The following is a 19,884-nucleotide window of genomic DNA, read 5'->3' as shown; positions in this document are numbered from 1 at the left end:
GGTGAGGGTGGCCGTTGTCCCCAACCAGTCCCTGATCTCTGCCTGTCCCTTCAGATGGCGCTGGAGGAGCAGCCAGACCTCACGATGATGCAGGAGAAGCTGATGTCGCTGGTGGTCAGTGCCATGGCAGAAGGTGAAGAATTCAGCGCCAGCTTTGAGGAGCACTCCCACCTGTGGAAGGAGACCCCCGAGGAGTTCCTGCAGTCCTTCCTCACCTTGGGCAGTGCCCCTGAAGAGGGTGAGACAGAGCCATTGCCAGAGAAGCCCTTGGCACCTGGGATACCACCCCTCATGCTCTTTCAACAGAAGGTGTGGAATGGGTGTCTCGAGATGTGCCGGGTGCTTGGGTGCCCTAGAGGACTGGGTGCCTGGAGAGGTGCCAGCCACCAACTGTGACCTATTCTTGTTCCCAGATCGACGTGCTCGAGGCACTGCATGAAGAGGTGCTGGAGTTTGAGGAAACCAGGGTGTTTGGGGGGTGGCTGCAGAGTGACTGCCGCCCCTTCAAGAAGGCGTTGCTGTGTGCCATCAAGGGCCATAGCCTGGTGCTCCGGCAGTACCTCGCACACCACGTCACCAGCAGGTAAGGCCTGGTCAGCCCTGGTGTAGGGATGAGGTGCTCCCACTGACTGAAGCCCGGCTAAGCTGTGGCACAGGCACCACTGTGTGCCAGGGCAGGGCTGACCCAGGGAGACAGCCCTGGAAGTGCAGGTTCCAGGTGAAAGTTCCAGGCACCTTCAGGGGTGAGTTTCTGGGGGGTCATGGCCTGCAGAGTGAGCCCCAAGCCCCAAGGATACCTAGTGAACACCATTGTCCTCTCAGTCTCCAGGAGCTGCAGAATTTTATCAAAGAGTCCACTGCCGGCTTGAGTCAGCCTCTGGAGGAGGGAGACTACGAAGGACTGGTGGCAGTGATGGGGCACCTGGCAAAGGTCAGAGAGAGGCAGGAGATGACTGACGGCATGTTTGAGCCCTTGAAGGAAACAGTTGCACTGCTCAAGACTTACGGGGACAAGATCCCAGAGGAGATCCACCTGCTGCTCCAGGTGGGCTGCTTAGGGTGTGGAGGGCTGGGCAGGGGCTTACTGGGGCCAGGCTGGTGACCCCACATGGTGTCCACTGCAGAAGCTGCCAGAGAGCTGGGACAACAACAAGAAGCTGTGCCTGCGGGTGGCGGACAATGCAACGCCCCTGCAAGCCACCGAGGCCGCCATCCTCCGCAACAAGTGCCAGGAATTCGAGGTGCCTGCCTGGGGGCTACGGGCGGGGAGGCAGCTCCTCGGCAGCTTTGGGAAGACTTTGCTGCTCTTCCCAAATGCCGGATCCTGGCTGCCCCTATGAGGCCCATGCTCCCACACAGGTCCAGCAGCTCGCTTTCTGGGAGAGTTTCCAGGGAAAAGCCCCTTTCTCGTACACAGAATCAGAACCCTACAAGTCACTGGACAGGGTAAGGAAAGGGAGGATACCGGGGCCACTGCTGTCCCCACTGGCACTTCCTGGTCACCCCTGACACTGGATGCCAGGGAGGGGCAGCCACTCCAGCTCTGGCTCCAGCTCCAGCTCCCAGGTTGACAGGGAGGGTCTGGCCCTGCAGCAGGGACGGAGCCCCTGCTGGAATAGAGACATGTCCCTGGCACACAGTCCCTGGCTGATACCTTTTCCTTTCCTCCATCCAGCAAAATAAGAGCATTGTGGCCCTGGAGAAGGAAATGGAAGCCCTGGCCACCTCAGCTGCACTGTTTGAGGTGTCGGTCCCAGACTACAAACAGCTTAAAACGTGTCGCAAGGAGCTGCGCCTGCTGAAGGACCTCTGGGACATGGTCACCCTGGTATGTGCTGTGCTCTGGGAGCAGGGCACAGTGCCCAACGCTGCATCCAGGCAAGGGCTGGACAGCAGGCTGCTCTTGGCTGGCATGGGCACACAACACAGGCACCTGGTGCCAGCTGGCCATTGCCAGCCAAAGGTTGCAGCTTCTCAGAGAGCTCATTGCCATCAGAGGAAGGATGAGACATGGGGCAGGTTGTTACACTTACAGCAGGTCTGCTCTCATGGCATGTGTATGAGTGGGGCCCTGGTGGGCACACAGGGTTTGTGGGCACTGGGTATGCTGCTCCTCTTCCCAGGCAGGAATGCTTCTGCTAATCACATGTGAAAATGTATCCTGGGTCCAGGTGAACCTGAGCATCGCCACCTGGAAGACAACCAAGTGGGCAGAGCTTAATGTTGAGGATATGGATATTGAGTGCAAGAAATTTGCTAAAGACATCCGGAGTTTGGATAAGGAGGTGAAGAGCTGGGACGCGTTCACGGGGCTGGACAGCAGCATGAAGAACATGATGACATCCCTGCGCGCCGTGAGCGAGCTGCAGAACCCAGCCATCAGGGACCGGCACTGGCAGGAGCTTGTGCAGACAACCAAGGTGCTCCCAAGTCCTCCTGCCCATCCCTGGCCCAGGAGGCTCCAGCCCCTGGCCCAGGAGGCTCCCAAGATCCACACCCTGCAAGGGAAGGGTGCCATTAGTTTAAATCTGGCCACATGCAAATATTTGTGTAGGGTCTCTAAAAGTGGGTGTTAATGAGCTGGTCTGGGTGAGCCGCTGGACTGCCTCTCTGTGGAGGGGAGTCCATGGCCCAACCACACTGTTTCTGCTCCAGGTGCAATTCACCATGTCCGAGGATACCACCCTTGCGGATCTGCTGCAGCTGAACCTACACAAGTTCGAGGAGGAGGTTCGCGGCATTGTGGACAAAGCAACAAAGGAGGCTGGGATGGAGAAGGTAAATGGGGCTCAGCTCCTCCCCTGCTTTGCTGAGACCCCTGTGCCAATGTGACTCTGTGGCTGTCAAGGCCTTGTGTTCTGGTTCCTGGGGCTGGAGTCCACAGGGAGCACACAGAACTTGTGGAGCCCCTGCCTGGAGCTGGTGCTCCTCTGTCCCCCTGCTTCCCCACAGGGGTTGGGCCCAGCACCACAGCATCCAGCTCATCCTCATGCCCCATCTGCAGGTCTTGAATGCTCTGGACACTACTTGGGCAGCAATGGAGTTTGAGTATGAGCCCCACAGCAGGACCCAGCTCCCACTGCTCAAGATGGATGAGGTGCTCATTGAGACGCTGGAGGACAACCAAATGCAGCTGCAGAACGTGTTGGCCTCCAAGTACCGAGCCTTCTTCCTTCAGAGGGCACAGGACTGGCAGGAGAAGCTATCAACCACTGACACTGTTATCAACACCTGGTTTGAGGTACAGAGGAAGTGGAGTCACCTGGAAACAATCTTCATAGCATCTGAAGACACACGAAGTCAACTGCCAGAGGACTCGAAGAAATTCGACACCATTGACGAGGATTTCCGAGTGCGAAGACCATTCCCCCGCTCCTTTTCCCTGCAGCTCTCTGCCACTTTGGGTTGGCTGAAGTGTTTTTCCTCTTCAGGATCTAATGGCTGATGCAGTACAAACTCCCAACGTGATTGAATGCACCAACAAGCCCGGGCTGCAGACCAAGCTGGAAGCGCTGCAGGAGAGGTAAGGATCAAGTGATCCTGGTGAAGCATTTGGGAGGCCAAAAGAAGGCGTTGATTCCTCCAAAGTGTCAGCAAGACAGGGTAGAACTGAAATATGGGCATTAATGCAGGCTTTTCTGTTTTCTGCCAGGCTGGCGGTCTGTGAGAAGGCCTTGGCTGAATACCTTGAGACCAAAAGACTGGCTTTTCCCCGGTTCTATTTTGTCTCCTCTGCAGACCTACTGGATATTTTATCAAAGGGGACCGAGCCCCTTGAGGTATAGGCTACGTGTGAGCATGGGGCTGAGTCCTGTGCCATTTCTGTGCACTTGTTTGAGCAGTTTTAGAACATTTTTCACTCTTACGGGCAGAACATCATCCCTGATCTGCCTTCCTGGGGTTGCAGTGCCCAGGGAGCACTGAGGGGTAGATCCAATTGCTGATCACCCCTTGACACGTGACAGGGGTCCTGACAGTGGCTGTGCCTCTACTCTCAGGTGTCCCGGCACTTGACGAAGCTGTTCGACAGTTTGGCCAAGCTGAAGTTCCAGGAGGGCTCAGACAAAAAGCCTCAGAAGGTGGCCCACGGCATGTTCAGCCGGGACGGGGAGTACGTGCACTTCAATGCAGACTGTGACCTGTCTGGCCAGGTCAGCTGAGCTTTGTGGAGACTCTGAGGCTGAGGCGGTGGGCAGATTGAGGATGGGGATGAGACTTTTGCTGGTTGTGCTGTAACAGCCTGGCAGGAGTATAAAAATGCAATTACAAGATTTTTGGCCAAAAGTCCCAGAAATGGCACCTGCATTGTAGGTACAGAGCAGCACAGTCATGTGAACCTGCTCAGCTCCTCAAGGGCTGCAGGGTGGTTACCCCTCGTCTGTTTGCCCTCAGACCACCCCTCATCACATCCCGTAGGATGTGCCCTCCAGGACCGGCCCCGGGCTCTCTGTGCGGTGAATTGCGATGAGCAGGGAGAGGTTTGTGCAGCCCGGATGGGCTGGAACCACTCCCTCAGCTCTGCTGGATGTGACCCTCCAGGTGGAGGTTTGGCTGAACCGGCTGCTGGAGCGCATGCGCTCGACCCTGCGAAACCTCATCCCCCAGGCCCTGGCCACCTACGAGGACAAGCCGCGGGAGGAGTGGGTGTTTGACTACCCAGCACAGGTGGGTGCTGAGCTGGCTCTGAGAGGGACAGGAGGAGGAGCCAGGAGCCCTGGGAGGCACAGGTGCCCACCCTGAGCCAGGTTCCTCTTTATGACGTGTTGTCCCCATGGTTTGCTGCAGGTTGCTCTCACGTGCACCCAGATTGCCTGGACCTCAGAGGTTGGTGTTGCCTTTGCGAGTCTGGAGAAAGGCTACGAGAATGCCCTGAAGGATTATAACAAAAAGCAGGTTGGCATTTTCTGCACCTGACCTGGAGCCAGACCAAGCCTCTCTGCCAGGCCAGGGGTCATCGAGAGGTGGGCAAATGAGGGCATCATCTCTATGCCCTAATTTCTGTCCTTCCCCAGATCTCTCGGCTGAATGCCCTGATTTCCCTGCTCCTTGGGAACCTGAGTGCTGGAGACAGAATGAAGATCATGACAATCTGTACTATTGATGTCCATGCAAGGGACGTTGTGGCCAAAATGATCCAAACAAAGGTATTTGGTACCAGAGGGAATTTTTGCTGCAGCATCCCTCAGAACTTTGAAGCACAGATTTCCTGTCATTCCATTACTTTCGGGTGGGCACCTCTGTTGGCGGGTGTGGACTGGGCTGTGAGGAATGATGGTCCTCACGCACCCCAGCACGGCCCTGGGACCCCTTTACCCACTGGGAGTGCTGGGAGGTGGCGAACGGTCCCGAGGCAGGGTGTGTCATGTCCCAGCAGGCCAGGGTGGGCAGTGCCAGTGCCCACCTGCCTCCACAGCCAGCTGCTCCACAGGTGGAGACCTCCCAGGCATTTGCCTGGCAGTCCCAGCTGCGGCACCGCTGGGATGATGGGGAGAAGCACTGCTTCGCCAACATCTGCGACGCTCAGCTCCTGTATGCTTACGAGTACCTGGGGAACACCCCCCGGCTGGTCATCACCCCCCTGACCGACAGGTGCGGGCTCCGTTCCCCACCCCGCCACTGCCCCGGCACTGCGGCTGTGCCACGGCCCTGCTCAGCCCGGGCGCCTCCCTCCACAGGTGCTACATCACCCTGACACAGTCCCTCCACCTCTACATGGGGGGGGCCCCCGCTGGCCCTGCAGGCACTGGGAAGACGGAGACCACCAAGGACCTGGGCCGGGCCGTGGGCATTATGGTCTATGTGTTCAACTGCTCCGAGCAGATGGACTACAAGGTAGGGCACGGGGCAACAGGATGGTGGCACCGAGGCGAGAACCATGGGGTGTCCAAGACAAGAGGATCCTGTGTTTGAGTCTGTGGGAGCCCAGGGGCACCTTGGCAGGGGGGGTTTTATGACTGTGGGGAATTTCCCTAGGGAAGAGCACAGTCTGTAAGGCACGAGCAACTCTCAGCACTTGAGTTTTGTCACCAAATCCCCCACTGCAGCTGCCATGAGGGATCGCAGTGCCTGAGCCCCATCCTTTTGCTCTGTTTCTCTTCAGTCCTGTGGGAACATCTACAAAGGACTTGCCCAGACAGGTGCCTGGGGCTGCTTTGACGAGTTCAATCGCATTTTGGTGGAGGTCCTGTCTGTCATTGCGGTGCAGGTGAGTGCTGTCCCCACAACACAGTGGCACTGTGTGCCAAAGAGACTTCCTATTTCATGGCCTGCATGCTTCCCCAGTTAAACCTGTCTCGCAGGACAGTTTGCCGCTGTTCTCTCCACTATGTCCTATTTGGACACAGGGTGGGGGGTGGAAGCACAGCAGTGAAGGGCATTTGGGCACAGTTAAATCGCACAGTCCAGCTGTGTCCATCCTGGCTCTGTCATCCCTTGCTCTGCCATCACCTGGGACAGGGAGTTGGGGTGATTAGGAAGGAGCTGGTTTAAGGCCAGCTCTCCTGCTGCTGTGGCTTCAGCAAGATCTCAATATTTTCCCTGGCACAGTCAAACCCTCAGGCTCACCTTGGGGAGCAGTCAGGGCCAGGCAGAGCATTGGGCAGGGAGCCAACACCTCTGCTCACCTGGCAGGTAAAATGTATTCAGGATGCAATCCGTGCCAAGAAGAAAAGATTCAATTTCCTTGGGGAGACCATCTCCCTGGTCCCATCGGTTGGGATCTTCATCACCATGAACCCTGGTTATGCCGGGCGCACAGAGCTGCCTGAGAATCTAAAAGCTCTGTTCAGGTGGGTCGGTGTCACTGTAGCGCTTCCCTCCGTGTTGGCACTCCTGTGCCGCATCCCTAACACCCTAAGCCAAGGGTTGTGGCCCTGGTGTGAGGGAGCCCTTGGCACCATGGGACAGCCCTGTCACTCCCCAGAGGTGGCCAGGCGGGGTGAGCTGGGCTGCTCAGCAAGGGGAGAGTGTGCTTAGGTGGGTTGCCACCCTCAACTAAAATCCCATAGAGAGCTGACAAAAGGTGGTGAAGCACTGGAAGGGGAGGGACAGCAATGCTGTGGGACACTGTCCTTGGTGAAATTGAACCTGTGTCTGCAGAAGGGCTGGTGTGCCCCAGTCTGGTGGGACATGAGCCCTGCTTGGAGAAGGAGTCTGGGCAGGAGACCCCAGCAGGTCTAACTGCAGCAGCTGACTGTTTGTTACACTGCAAACTTGGGGACAAACCCTGGGAGCTGTGGGAGGGTAAGGACAGCCCTGACAAGTGCAGCTGCTTCTCTCTAGACCCTGCGCTATGGTGGTCCCCGATTTTGAACTGATCTGCGAAATCATGCTTGTGGCAGAGGGATTTCTCGATGCCAGGCTCCTGGCAAGAAAGTTCATCACTCTCTACACGCTCTGCAAAGAGCTGCTGTCGAAACAGGTAATTAAGAATATTAAGAATCTACCACAGTGCTGGCTGGGAGAGGAAAGAGTTCACTTGATCATCAAACCTGACACATGGTTCGTGGGATTGCTGGCGGTGACACACGGAGTGACAGTTCTGCGCAGCTCAGGTCTATGTATGGACAAGATCCACTTCTGCATCATATGGCACCTTTCAGCCTTAAGGAAGGAATTAAGAAGCCCAAAAGTAGAATAGCATGGAATTAGAATTTGAATTAGGCCAGTTAAGGTGAGAGCATTCAGATATTGTTAATCTCAAGAGAGGTGATTTACACTATAAACATGCCTCCAAGCAGGAAGTCAGATTCCCAGTTCCAAACCACCCCCATGACTGACGGAGGCTTCTCCTGTAGATAAGCTCAGTTTAGGTTCAGCCCAGTGGGGGCCATGTGGATGACCTGGCTGGGACGGATGGACAGGGTGTTCCTCTGCAGTGCTGTTTGAAGCAGTTATCCCTCACCAAAGTGCAATGGTGATTCTCTGCTTCCTGCCATAGGATCACTACGACTGGGGGCTCCGGGCCATCAAGTCCGTGCTGGTGGTGGCAGGCTCCTTAAAGAGGGGGGACCCCGGCTCTGCAGAGGACCAGGTGCTGATGAGAGCTTTACGAGACTTCAATATCCCCAAGATCGTGACAGATGACTTGCCTGTGTTCTTGGGCCTGATTGGAGACTTGTTTCCAGCACTGGACGTTCCCAGGAAGAGGGACCTCAACTTTGAGAAGGTGCAAGCCCAAGCACGGCACCATCGCCAGAGATGTCCCAGTCCTGGCAGGATCCAGAGGCTGATGGTCTATTCAGTGCTTCTGGGTGCGGCCGGCTCATCTCCAGGGCCTTTCCAAGGCTGCTGGTGGTCAGTGTCTGCTCTCCCTCCCAGGTCATCCGTGAGTCCGTGCTGGAGCTGAAGCTGCAGGCAGAGGAGAATTTTGTGCTGAAGGTGGTACAGCTGGAGGAGCTGCTCCAAGTGCGACACTCCGTCTTCGTCGTCGGCAACGCCGGCTGTGGCAAGTCCCAGGTAGGGGCCAAACCATCCTGAGGACATGGGGCCCTCCTGACCTCGGCCAAGCATATCCCATGGCCTCCCATGGCTTCTTGGTGAGGGCCGTGCAGACCCCAGCCATGCCAGAGCAGTGTTTGGGCAGAGGTCAGCAGTGCAGCCATGGCCATACCAGGCCCTCAGGCACTGTATGTGCCAGAGAGAGCCCCTGCAGCTGGGCAGGTTTGGGATGCACAGCTCAGGGGCTGCCCGAGACACCCACAGACAGAGCAGAGACAAAGACAGAGAGCAGACAGGGGCACGCTCTCAGGATTGCTCCTGGGTGCCAGCAGGATGACAGGACAGGGCTGGCTGGCAGGGCCTGGCTCACACAACGCCCTGTCCAGGAGCTGGCTCTGCAGAGAGAGCTCAGGGGCTTTCCCAGAAGCAGTCCAGGTGAGAGCAGGGTTCCATGACCCCACTGCAGGCAGAGGCTGCTGAAGGCTGTGGTTGCCCCGGTGGGATCAGCACCTGTGGCTGCACCATCCTCTCCCCACAGGTGCTGAAGTCACTCAACAAGACATACCAAAGGCTGAAGAGGAGGCCAGTCACAATGGACCTCGACCCCAAGGCTGTGACCTGTGATGAGCTGTTCGGGATCATTCATCCAGCCACACGGGAATGGAAGGATGGTGAGACACCAATGCTGTGAGCTCAGTTTATGGGATGTGAGATGGAATGGGAAAACTTTTCCTTGGGGCTCTTTCCTGGAGTGGGAGGGAGAAAGAATGTGTTTCATGGGAGTACCAATCCCACGTGTCCTTCAGCAAATGGCTGTGTGTGGAGAGGAACAATCCGAGTGTCTCTGTGGGGCAGGTCTGTTCTCCACAGCAATGCGTGACCTGGCCAACATCACACATGATGGGCCCAAATGGATCATCCTCGATGGAGACATTGATCCAATGTGGATTGAGTCCTTGAACACAGTCATGGATGACAATAAGGTTGGTGCCATCACACCCCAGGGGCTTTGCTCGTTTGTTATCTCAGGGGGACCAACTCCAAACATCCCCCACAATGAGCCACTTCTCCCAGGTTCTCACCTTAGCCAGCAACGAGCGCATCCCCCTCACTCCCACCATGAGGCTCATCTTCGAGATCAGTCACCTGCGGACGGCCACACCAGCCACTGTGTCCCGGGCTGGAATCCTCTACATCAACCCCACAGACCTGGGCTGGAGCCCGTGAGCTGGGCAGGGAGAAGGATGGGATGGGATGGGATGGGATGGGATGGGATGGGATGGGATGGGATGGGATGGGATGGGATGGGATGGGATGGGATGGGATGGGATGGCATGGCATGGCATGGCATGGCATGGCATGGCATGGCATGGCATGGCATGGCATGGCATGGCATAGGATATGATGGTATGGCATGGCATGGCATGGGATATGATGGGATGGGATGGCATGGGATATGATGGGATGGGATGGGATGGGATGGGATGGCATGGCATGGCATGGCATGGCATGGCATGGCATGGCATGGCATGGCATGGCATGGCATGCAATGCAATGCAATGCTATGCTATGCAATGCAATGCAATGCGATGCGATGCGATGGGATAACTGCTGCAGCCCTGTTTGTCTCTCCTACAGCATTGTGGCCAGCTGGATTGAGACAAGGACAGTGAAGTCTGAGAAGGCCGCTCTGATGATCCTCTTTGACAAGTACTTACCACCATGCCTGGAGAAGCTCAGGTCTGGGTTCAAGACAATCACCCCTGTTCCTGAGGTCACGGCCATACAGACAGTTCTGTCCCTGCTAGAATGTTTCCTGACACCGAAGAATGTCCCACCAGACTCACCCCGGGAGCAATATGAGCTCTTCTTCGTCTTTGCCTGCATCTGGGCCTTTGGTGGGGCCTTGTTCCAGGACCAGGTACAGCCAAGGGACTGCCTGGCACCTGCCACCCTTCTCTGCATCCCATCATGTGGCTGGGGTCTGAGTGTCTCTGTTTGGTCTTCCAGCTGGTGGATCACCGCCAGCAGTTCAGCAAGTGGTGGCTGTCGGAATTTAAAACCATCAAGTTTCCTAATCAGGGGACAATTTTTGACTATTACATTCATCCAGAAACAAAGACATTCAATCCCTGGGATGAAAGAGTACCAGAGTTCGAGCTCGACCCCGACGTTCCCTTACAGGTATTTCCCACAAGGACTCTGTTTATATGGTTTATTTGACTGTCACTCCACAGTCTTCCCTTTAGCAATGCATAGAGCATCATCAGGACTGGTAGCATGCATCAAACCCAATGGCTTCCAGTAGTTCTCTTTACCACACAGAAGTCTCAGGCAAGGGCTGTGAATTCCATGTTTCCTTTACCTTCAGATTAACCTGCAGCTTCAGAGTCTCACAAAATAGCTGTGACTATTGCCTGAGTGCAAAATGTCCTTTAGCACTCACTTTTTGTCTCCTACAGTGGCATCTTGTCGGGGCTATCTAAGCTGTCAGGGAAAAGGGCGAGGAGCTGTGGCTGCATGGCGGTTTCAGGAGCTGTCCATGTTGTTCTGTGTAATAACTTGGTTTTGGTCAGAAAGTCTTTAGCGTAATAGAGCCCACAAGATGTGTAGCTTTAGAGAGGGACCAGGTTTGCATGCAGAGAGCACCAGGAACTGCCAGGAGCGCTGTTCAGGGCTCTGGTACGCTGCCTATTGCCCTGGCAGAGGATCCTACCTCTGCCAGTGCCAGGGCAATGCAGGGACTGACAGAGCCTCTCCCCAGGCTGCTGTGGTGCACACCACAGAGACCATTCGCCTCCGCTACTTCATGGACCTGCTGATGGAGAAGCAGCGGCCGGTGATGCTGGTAGGGAATGCAGGGACAGGAAAGTCAGTCCTGATGTGGGACAAGCTGGAAGCACTCAGCACAGATGAATATCTGGTGCAGTCTGTGCCCCTCAACTTCTACACAACCTCAGCCATGCTGCAGGGTAAGGCCCACAGAGCCAGCAGCTGGCCCTGCACTGGGCTGTGCCGCAGGATCCTGCAGTGCTGACCCTCACCCACCTACTCCTCTCACTGCAGTTGTCCTTGAAAAACCCCTGGAGAAGAAATCAGGGAGAGTTTTTGGCCCACCTGGCACTAGAAGGCTGATCTACTTCATTGATGACATGAACATGCCAGAGGTGGACAAGTATGGCACTGTGGCACCACACACACTTATTCGGCAGCACCTGGACCACGGGCACTGGTGGGTGCTGGAGGGGCACGGCATGATGGGGGGAACCTGTCCCCATCCCTGGGGAAAGCTTCAAAGTGCTGGTCCCTGCACAGGTACGACAGGAACAAACTGACCCTGAAGGACATCCGCAATTGCCAGTACGTGGCCTGCATGAACCCAACTGCAGGGTCCTTCACCATCGACTCACGGCTGCAGGTGTGCAGGCCTGGGGCAGGGCTCTGCCTGGCACATTCGCTCTCCAGGCACTGAAGTCCAGAGGGTGGAATGAGACAGGAGACCCTGCAATGCCCACATCCATTTCTGCCCCTTTCTGCAGCGCCACTTCTGCGTCCTCGCTGTGTGCTTTCCCAGCCGCGAGGCTCTGCACACCGTGTACGGCACCATCCTGCATCAGCACCTGGCCCGGCACAACATGCCAATGCTTCTCCAGAAGATGCACCCCAATCTGGTAGCAGCAGCCCTGGGTGAGCCTTTGCCACACTGGGGTGGGACAAGCCCCTGGGGAATGCACTGCTGGGGAGCCAGGCTCAGGGGTCACTGGGGACCTGGAGCCTGCTCACTCCTCTGTCCTGCCAACAGCCCTGCACCAGAAGGTTGCCACCAACTTTCTGCCAACAGCCATTAAGTTCCACTACATCTTCAACCTGCGGGACCTCTCCAACATATTCCAGGTAGTGGGAGAGCTGTTTTTTCTAAAATATCCATCCTTGTTCTTCCCTTTCCTGATCCTACATCCTTGCAGCATACCATGTTCCTGGAAAGGGCCTTGGCCTCTCCCTAGAGCAAACCTTTGCAATCAGCTCTGAGCAGCACTAAAATAACCCTAAGGGCTGCGGGATTTCTTTGTCAGGGACTGCTCTTCTCCACCCCTGAATGCCTGAAAGCCCCTGTGGACTTGGTGCGTCTCTGGCTTCACGAAGCCGAGAGGGTGTATGGAGACAAGCTTGTCGATGAAGACGATCAGTACAGCTTCAAGAAGGTGATGGCTGACATCTGCAAAGCCTCTTTTCAAGTAAGTTGTGCTGACAAGTAGGGTGCTCCAGCCTAGTGGTGCCCCCAGGTGCCCCAGAGCTGAGCCCCATGGTGGGAATTGCATCTCCTAGGAGATCAATGAAGACCTGATGTTCGCCAAGCCCAACATCTACTGCCACTTTGCCCAGGGCATGGATGAGTCCAAGTACATGCCAGTGGCAAGCTGGGCAGCTCTGAGTGACCTGCTCGGGGAAGCCCTGGACAGCTACAATGAGGTGAATGCAGCGATGAATCTGGTGAGTGCCTGTGGCAGGCAGGTCTGCCCTGAAAAGATGGGACTGCAGCATTGCACTGCTCAGTTGGGTTGGTGCATTATGGGGCATTCACTGTTCTTTCTGCCCTGATCCAGAACACCAAACCTTCCCCTTCTGTTTTCTTCAGGTGCTCTTCGAAGATGCAGTGTCTCACATTTGCAGAATTAGCCGGATCTTGGAGTCTCCTCGGGGCAACGCACTACTGGTGGGGGTGGGAGGCAGTGGAAAACAGAGCCTGGCACGGCTGGCAGCTCACATCAGCAACCTGAGCGTGTTCCAGATCACACTGAGGAAAGGCTACGGCATCCCTGACCTGAAGGTAGGAGCAGCTTTGGACCCTGGTTCTGTGCCACCTGCTTGGGGATGGGTCCTGTACCTGCACTGGGGGGCTCATGAGGCTCTGCTCTCCTTGTGACACTGTGTTTGCACACGAGGATCCACAGGTGACACCCCTGAGTCCTGCCCCAAGGGGCCGCAGTGCTTCCCCAGCCAGGCATGGGCAGGAGCTACTGGTGACACCGGTGGTGGTGGTGTGGGCAGCCCTGGTGCTGGACCTGTGCGTGGGCAGAGCACCTGGCACCAGCTCCTTCCCAAAGGCTCCTTCCCAAAGGTTCCCTTCCAGCTCTCCAGGGCAGCCCAGGCTGCTCCAAACTGACACTTTGGAAAACACCTCATGGGGGTTGAACTGGAGGGTGACAGTTTCTCTCTGTCCCAGCTGGACCTTGCCTCTCAGTACATCAAAGCAGCTGTGAAGAACATCCCTGGCGTGTTCCTGATGACAGACTCCCAGGTGGCTGAAGAATCATTCCTGGTTGTGATCAATGATTTCTTGGCATCTGGGGAGGTACCAGGCCTATTTCAGGATAATGACCTGGAAACCATAATCGGGACCATGAGGTCTCAAGTGAAGTCCCTTGGATTGGAGGATACAAAGGAAAACTGCTGGAAATTATTTATAGAAAAAGTCAGGCGCCAGTTAAAGGTGGGTGTTTGCTCTCCTGGTTGGTTTGTCTGTGCCCCTGATTTGCACCATCCAAAACCTCTTTGCAACAAGCCACAGAACACCAAGGTTTCATCCCAGGATGAGGGATTTAGACAAAAGATGTTTTCAGAGACTCCCCAGGTGCCCCCAGCCCCAAGGTGCTGTATTGACCTCCCTGGGGGCAGAGTGGGTCAGTAGCTTCCACAGCCACACACCATGCTGGGCACTCCCAGGGACACCCACATGAGCACTGTGCTCAGCTGCTGACTTCAGGCACCAAAGGGGACCCAGTTCCAGCCCTGGTGACAGGCACAGGGTGCACAACCAGAGACCACCTCGTGCATGCTGGGAGTTAATGGGAAGGCAGCAAATCTCAGGTCTGCAGCAGAATCCTTGCAGTCATGAGGAGCCCCTGCAGACACTGCCCCCACCCTGGCAGCGGAGACACCCCACTCAGCCACTGCTGTTCTGCCCCAGGTTGTCCTCTGCTTCTCCCCCGTGGGCTCAACCCTGCGTGTGCGGGCCAGGAGGTTCCCAGCCGTAGTCAACTGCACGGCCATCGACTGGTTCCATGAGTGGCCAGAGGATGCTCTCATGTCTGTCAGCAGCAGATTCCTGGAGGAAACACCAGACATCGAGGTGAGCTGGGACCCAGCACAGCTGCTGTCCTAGGGCACTGGGGATCCCTGGCTGCACTGGGCAATGAACTGCACCTCTACTGCTCTCTGTGTTTAGTGTGCCCAGGGCTGGGGGTCTGGCATGACCCAGAGGGCTGGGAACAGTGAGCTGGGAATAGGTCTGGGATAAGTTTACAGCTGATTCCAGCATCAGAACCTGCAGCCCTGCACTGCCCTGGTGAAGATAAGCCCTCCCTTTCCATTCTGTCCTTAAAACACCTGCACGGGCAGCAGCTCCTCCCCACACAGGGATGTCAGGGACAGAGCTGGGCATGGGAACCAGCACCAGTGCCTTTGCCACCAGCATCTCAGCTCTGCATCGTGGTTACTTTGTTCTGGCCTCTGTGGCCGCACGCAGAGCCAACCTTGCAGGAGGGCTCAGTGCAGCCCCTGCATGCCAGCACAGCCCCTGCTGCAGCAGCTCCCTGTCTGTGCTCTCTGTGCAGCCAGAGGTCAAGGCCTCCATCAGCCAGTTCATGTCCTTCGTCCACACAAGCTCAAAGGAGATGTCCAAGACCTACCTGGCTGTGGAGAGACGCTATAATTACACCACGCCAAAGACGTTCCTGGAGCAGATAAAGCTCTACCAAAACCTGCTGGCGGATAAAAGGAGCACGCTCTCTGCCAGCATCGACAGGCTGGAGAAGGGGTTGATGAAGCTGCAGAGCACAGCCTCACAGGTGCCTGCCCATAGCCTCTCTTTTGCATCATGCCTATTCTGGGTCTGGCACAGGGGGAGAGAGCAGGCACATCCCTGCAGGATTGTCATGGTGTCTGTGAGGTCCCCAAGCCATAACAAGGCACTGCTGCTCCACCAGGCAGGGCTTGGCAGGATCAGCCCTGTTATCTGCTCTGTTTCTTCCCTCATTGAGGTGGATGACCTGAAAGCCATGCTGGCAGTCCAGGAGATAGAGCTGAAGCAGAAGAATGAGGACACAGACAAACTAATCCATGTGGTGGGTGTTGAGACAGAGAAGGTCAGCAAGGAGAAAGCCATTGCTGATGAGGAGGAGCTGAAAGTCGAGGCCATCAACAAGGTGTGAAGTGCTGAGCTGGTGTCTAACGTAGGACAGGGCAGCGTGAGCTCTGTGGTTACAGCACTTACCCCATCCCATGTCCTCCCTCCCTAGATGGTGGCTGAGAAGCAACGAGCCTGTGCAAGCGACCTGGCAGAAGCAGAGGTGGTGCTCTCTGCCGCCCGCGAGGCCCTCGACACGCTCAACAAGGTGGGTGACCTCTCAGTGGGAAGCAGGTGCCCAGCCAGGGCTGGCAGCACTGGGCCAGGGTGATGCTCAGTGGCCCTGTGGTCCCTCTCCAGTACAACCTGACGGAGCTGAAGTCCTTTGGGGCCCCACCACCAGAAGTAGTGAATGTGATGGCAGCTGTGTTGATTCTGACGGCTGAAAATGGCAAGATTCCAAAGGACAAGAGCTGGACAGCGGGAAAAGTGAAGATTGGAAAAGCAGACACTTTCCTTGCAAGCTTAAAAAACTATGACGGGGAAAACATCCCTGAGGCCTGTCTCAAGGCATTTGAGTGAGTCCATGGCTGGTTCCTGCCCCTTCACAGCCCCTGCCACCATCTGCCCTGAGCAGGGAGGCCAGGGGGGACCCAGAGCACAGCAGGGTTTGGGGGCAGGAGTGGGATCCAGGCGCTGGCCCTGCTCTGCCACACTGCCACCCAAGCCCTGGGAGGAGTGGGATGGGCTGCCGGCAGCTGTGGCACCATGCCCAGCACAGCGTGTCCTTCCGTTCCAGGCCGTACCGGAATGACCCTGCATTTAATCCAGAGTTCATTAAGTCCAAGTCAACAGCTGCAGCAGGGCTGTGCTCCTGGTGCCTCAACATGGTCCGCTTCTACGAGGTGCACTGCACGGTGAAGCCCAAGAGACAGGCAGTGGCTGATGCTGATGCTGAGCTGGCAGAAGCGCAGGCGAGGCTGAGTCGCATTAAGAGCAAAATTGTGGTAAGTGTGTGTCCCCACAGCCCCCAGCCATGAGCCCCTCAGTCACCAAATGAGCAAAAGAACTCCGTGAACCCGGAGCCCAGCCAAAGCACTGTGCTGAGATGGAGATGCTGCAGAGCTCTGGGACCATGGAGCCTCCCATTTGAGCAGGGAATAACTCTGTGGCTGTTCTCTTCCAAAGGCCCTGAATGAAAATCTGGCGACTCTCACTGCTCAGTTTGAGAAAGCCACAGCAGAGAAGATCAAATGCCAGCAGGAGGCTGATGAAACCAACAAAGTCATCACCTTGGCAAACAGGTACCATGCAAACACTGGCTCTGAAGCATCAGAGCAGGCTGCTGCTCCCTGGCATTGCCTGGCATTGCCTGACACCAGGCCCATGGGAGCAGCAGAGCCCCCCATACCCTCCCCAAATTAAAAAATTCTGAGATTAATTGGGCCAGACATTCATGGAGGGAGGCAGCCATGGAGATGTTTGGTGACAACGCCCCAGGTCACCATGGCTAAATCACCACCTACCCCCCACCTGGGTCACAGCACCAGCACCACAGCTGCCAGCATCCCCTCTAACCCATAGGCTCGTTGGGGGCCTGGCATCTGAAAATGTCCGCTGGGCTGAGTCAGTGGAGCAGCTCAGAGAGCAGGAGAAGACGCTGTGCGGGGATGTGCTGCTGGCCTCCGCCTTCGTGTCCTACATCGGATACTTTACCAAGAAGTACAGGGCTGAGCTTCTGGAGAAGCACTGGCTCCCCTTCCTCCAAGGGCAGTCGGTGAGAGGCCGCAAGTTCAACCCCAGAGTGCCTTCCCCCATGCCCACCAGCACCAGGGGCTCCCATGCCTCTGCAGCCAGGCACCCAACAGCCCCTCCCTGCAGGTGCCCATCCCCATCACCCCGGACCTGGACCCCCTCAGCCTCCTCACGGACTCTGCCGACATGGCAGCCTGGAACAACCAGGGGCTGCCCAGTGACCGCACTTCCACCGAGAACGCTGCCATCCTCTGCAGCACCCAGCGCTGGCCGCTGCTCGTGGACGCCCAGCTGCAGGGCGGCAAGTGGATCAAGAACAAATATGGGGAGGACCTGCAGATCGTCCGCCTGGGCCAGAAAAGGTGGGCCAGGGCCTGTGGGGTGGGCACATGATCAGGCTGCACCAGCCCCCCCTTTCCCTACCATTGGAGGGTGCAGAGTCAGGGCAATCATGTCCCCCATCAAATTCAGAGGACCCAAGGGTAGCAGCCCTGAAGATGTACCTGACACCTCCAAAAGCTCTGTGGGGGCCAGGACTGGCAGAGCACAACAGGGTCCCGACAGGGCACAGTGGGTAGAAAGTACTCTGTGAGCCTCCCACAGCAGCCCAAGCCCCCCACAGTGCACAGGCTTGCCATACACGTCTCCCCTCTCCCCCCTCAGATACCTGGACATCATTGCCCAGGCGGTCTCTGAAGGACAGACACTGCTGATCGAGGACATCGGGGAGACGATAGAGGCAGTGCTGGACCCGCTGCTGGGCAGGACCTTCAAGGGCAGGTCAGCACACGTCTATGTTGAGGGGTTTCACCTGCCCCAAGCAGCCACTGCTGCCCCAAAATGCTGCTAGATGCACCTTCATTGTGGGCAGCTTGGGAGCCTGATCCTTCTTTTACTTTGGCCACATCCCCCAGTGTTCTCCAGTATGTCCCATGGAGGACACCTGTACTGAATGTGGCCTGGTCTTTGGCATCCAGTTCATTTAGTGATTCAAGGACATGTTCCCTGGGACACCTGCCATGTGGCATGAAAAGCTGTAAGGGGAAATGCACCCCACAGACCATGAGAGGCTGTGGCAGGGCAGTCTCCAGCTCCTGTTCCTCCATCCTTGCCCTAAGTCTGGTTTGGTACTTCTGCCCTTGCTGTGCCTTTTCCCAACCAAAGAAATTCATGCCAAGTGATCAGGAACAGCACACAGGCTGAGGGCATCTGTCTGTGATGAGTTAGTGCCCAGTGTGTGGGGATTAATTTGTTTAATTAACTGAACAGATACATTAGAATTGGAGATAAAGAAGTAGAGTATAACCAGCAGTTCCGCCTAATCCTGCATACCCGATGTTTCAACCCGCACTACAAGCCAGAGGTGCAGGCTCAGTGCACTCTCATCAACTTCTTGGTGACACGGGAGGGCCTGGAGGACCAGCTGCTGGCTGCTGTGGTAGCCCGGGAGCGGCCGGACCTGGAGGCCCTCAAGGTACGGGGTTTAGAGGGGTTGGTTAGAAGGGTGGAAGAGGCTGGGGCACTGTGGAGGGCTTGGGCAGGGAGCATGAGAGCTCCCCTCCGTGTTCCTGCTGCTGTTTGTCGGGAGCCAAGGAAGTCCCGACAGACCCTGCAGCTGCAGGTCCCCCGCTGCCCTGCAGCCAGCGCTGCCTGGGCACGCTCATCACCTCAGCCTGCAGGTGATGCTGGGACCCAGCACGGCCACATCTGCCTTCCCTCACACCAGCACGTTGGTGGCCCTATGACAGAGGTACTGGTGCCAGCCCCCTGTTGTGATCTCTTGAACGACACCCTGGGTGCTGCTGTTGCAGGCAAGCCTTACCAAGAGCCAGAACGAGTTCAAGATCAAGCTGAAGGAGCTGGAGGACTCCCTGCTCGCCCGGCTGTCGGCTGCCGGGGGGGACTTCTTGCGGGACACTGCACTGGTGGAGAACCTGGAGATAACAAAGCGCACAGCCAAGGAAATTGAGGAGAAGGTAAATGTGCTTGCTGGAGATGGTGCCACAGGCAGAGCGACAGCTCGGCTGGGCACCCAGCAGGAGGGTGGGCACTGCTTTGATGTGTGATGGGGTTCTGGTAAGACCCATCCCACTGCACCTCCAGGTAAAAGAAGCTAAAGTCACTGAAGTACAAATAAATGTTGCGAGAGAGAACTACCGGCCAGCAGCAGAGCGTGCATCCCTGCTGTACTTCATCCTGAGTGACCTTTGCAAGATCAACCCCATCTACCAGTTCTCTCTCAAGGTAGATGGGGAGTGAGGAGGGACAGAGATATCTGTGGGTAGGACAGAGGTGGGGGAGCATGGAGATTCAGTGTTTCAGCTTTTGTGCTGCTGACAAGACCCCAGCAGCCACATGCTGATGCCTGCTGGGATCTTCCTCAGGCCTTCAATGGAGTCTTTGAGAAAGCCATCCAGCGTGCAGTCCCCAGCGACGACACCCGGCAAAGGGTGATCAACCTGACAGACCAGATCACCTACTCGGTCTATGTGTACACTGCACAGGGCCTCTTTGAGAGAGACAAACTCATCTTCCTGGCCCAGGTTGCCTTCCAGGTAATCTCT

The 19,884-nt window shown here is 56.5% G+C and overlaps 1 protein-coding gene across 1 annotated transcript in view; it reads left to right on the top strand.

The window, feature by feature from the left end:
• Positions 1 to 19,884, top strand: part of DNAH17 (dynein axonemal heavy chain 17) — a 35,070-nt gene that overhangs the window by 7,109 nt on the left and 8,077 nt on the right. The window contains exons 19-68 of the mRNA XM_021534087.4: positions 55 to 309; positions 414 to 583; positions 823 to 1,045; positions 1,125 to 1,241; positions 1,360 to 1,446; positions 1,676 to 1,828; positions 2,172 to 2,420; positions 2,656 to 2,778; positions 3,005 to 3,352; positions 3,432 to 3,523; positions 3,653 to 3,779; positions 3,999 to 4,151; positions 4,540 to 4,665; positions 4,786 to 4,893; positions 5,013 to 5,144; positions 5,429 to 5,589; positions 5,676 to 5,832; positions 6,101 to 6,205; positions 6,631 to 6,788; positions 7,282 to 7,420; positions 7,940 to 8,167; positions 8,320 to 8,457; positions 8,978 to 9,110; positions 9,295 to 9,422; positions 9,514 to 9,662; positions 10,078 to 10,360; positions 10,450 to 10,623; positions 11,204 to 11,411; positions 11,506 to 11,671; positions 11,755 to 11,857; positions 11,979 to 12,126; positions 12,242 to 12,333; positions 12,513 to 12,674; positions 12,766 to 12,930; positions 13,076 to 13,267; positions 13,664 to 13,930; positions 14,408 to 14,569; positions 15,054 to 15,287; positions 15,480 to 15,644; positions 15,738 to 15,833; positions 15,926 to 16,143; positions 16,365 to 16,572; positions 16,754 to 16,869; positions 17,150 to 17,342; positions 17,447 to 17,682; positions 17,984 to 18,100; positions 18,590 to 18,794; positions 19,132 to 19,296; positions 19,424 to 19,564; positions 19,705 to 19,875. Of these exons, the coding sequence (XP_021389762.3) occupies positions 55 to 309; positions 414 to 583; positions 823 to 1,045; positions 1,125 to 1,241; positions 1,360 to 1,446; positions 1,676 to 1,828; positions 2,172 to 2,420; positions 2,656 to 2,778; positions 3,005 to 3,352; positions 3,432 to 3,523; positions 3,653 to 3,779; positions 3,999 to 4,151; positions 4,540 to 4,665; positions 4,786 to 4,893; positions 5,013 to 5,144; positions 5,429 to 5,589; positions 5,676 to 5,832; positions 6,101 to 6,205; positions 6,631 to 6,788; positions 7,282 to 7,420; positions 7,940 to 8,167; positions 8,320 to 8,457; positions 8,978 to 9,110; positions 9,295 to 9,422; positions 9,514 to 9,662; positions 10,078 to 10,360; positions 10,450 to 10,623; positions 11,204 to 11,411; positions 11,506 to 11,671; positions 11,755 to 11,857; positions 11,979 to 12,126; positions 12,242 to 12,333; positions 12,513 to 12,674; positions 12,766 to 12,930; positions 13,076 to 13,267; positions 13,664 to 13,930; positions 14,408 to 14,569; positions 15,054 to 15,287; positions 15,480 to 15,644; positions 15,738 to 15,833; positions 15,926 to 16,143; positions 16,365 to 16,572; positions 16,754 to 16,869; positions 17,150 to 17,342; positions 17,447 to 17,682; positions 17,984 to 18,100; positions 18,590 to 18,794; positions 19,132 to 19,296; positions 19,424 to 19,564; positions 19,705 to 19,875 (8,346 nt within the window). The remainder of the gene's footprint in view (positions 1 to 54; positions 310 to 413; positions 584 to 822; positions 1,046 to 1,124; positions 1,242 to 1,359; positions 1,447 to 1,675; positions 1,829 to 2,171; positions 2,421 to 2,655; positions 2,779 to 3,004; positions 3,353 to 3,431; positions 3,524 to 3,652; positions 3,780 to 3,998; positions 4,152 to 4,539; positions 4,666 to 4,785; positions 4,894 to 5,012; positions 5,145 to 5,428; positions 5,590 to 5,675; positions 5,833 to 6,100; positions 6,206 to 6,630; positions 6,789 to 7,281; positions 7,421 to 7,939; positions 8,168 to 8,319; positions 8,458 to 8,977; positions 9,111 to 9,294; positions 9,423 to 9,513; positions 9,663 to 10,077; positions 10,361 to 10,449; positions 10,624 to 11,203; positions 11,412 to 11,505; positions 11,672 to 11,754; positions 11,858 to 11,978; positions 12,127 to 12,241; positions 12,334 to 12,512; positions 12,675 to 12,765; positions 12,931 to 13,075; positions 13,268 to 13,663; positions 13,931 to 14,407; positions 14,570 to 15,053; positions 15,288 to 15,479; positions 15,645 to 15,737; positions 15,834 to 15,925; positions 16,144 to 16,364; positions 16,573 to 16,753; positions 16,870 to 17,149; positions 17,343 to 17,446; positions 17,683 to 17,983; positions 18,101 to 18,589; positions 18,795 to 19,131; positions 19,297 to 19,423; positions 19,565 to 19,704; positions 19,876 to 19,884) is intronic.

Source organism: Lonchura striata, chromosome 18 (genome assembly GCF_050655825.1).
Source record: "Lonchura striata isolate lonStrDom1 chromosome 18, ASM5065582v1, whole genome shotgun sequence".
In the NCBI taxonomy this organism is placed as follows: domain Eukaryota; kingdom Metazoa; phylum Chordata; class Aves; order Passeriformes; family Estrildidae; genus Lonchura; species Lonchura striata.
Note: the sequence above shows the minus strand (reverse complement) of the source record. Positions and strands in the feature narration are given on the sequence as shown.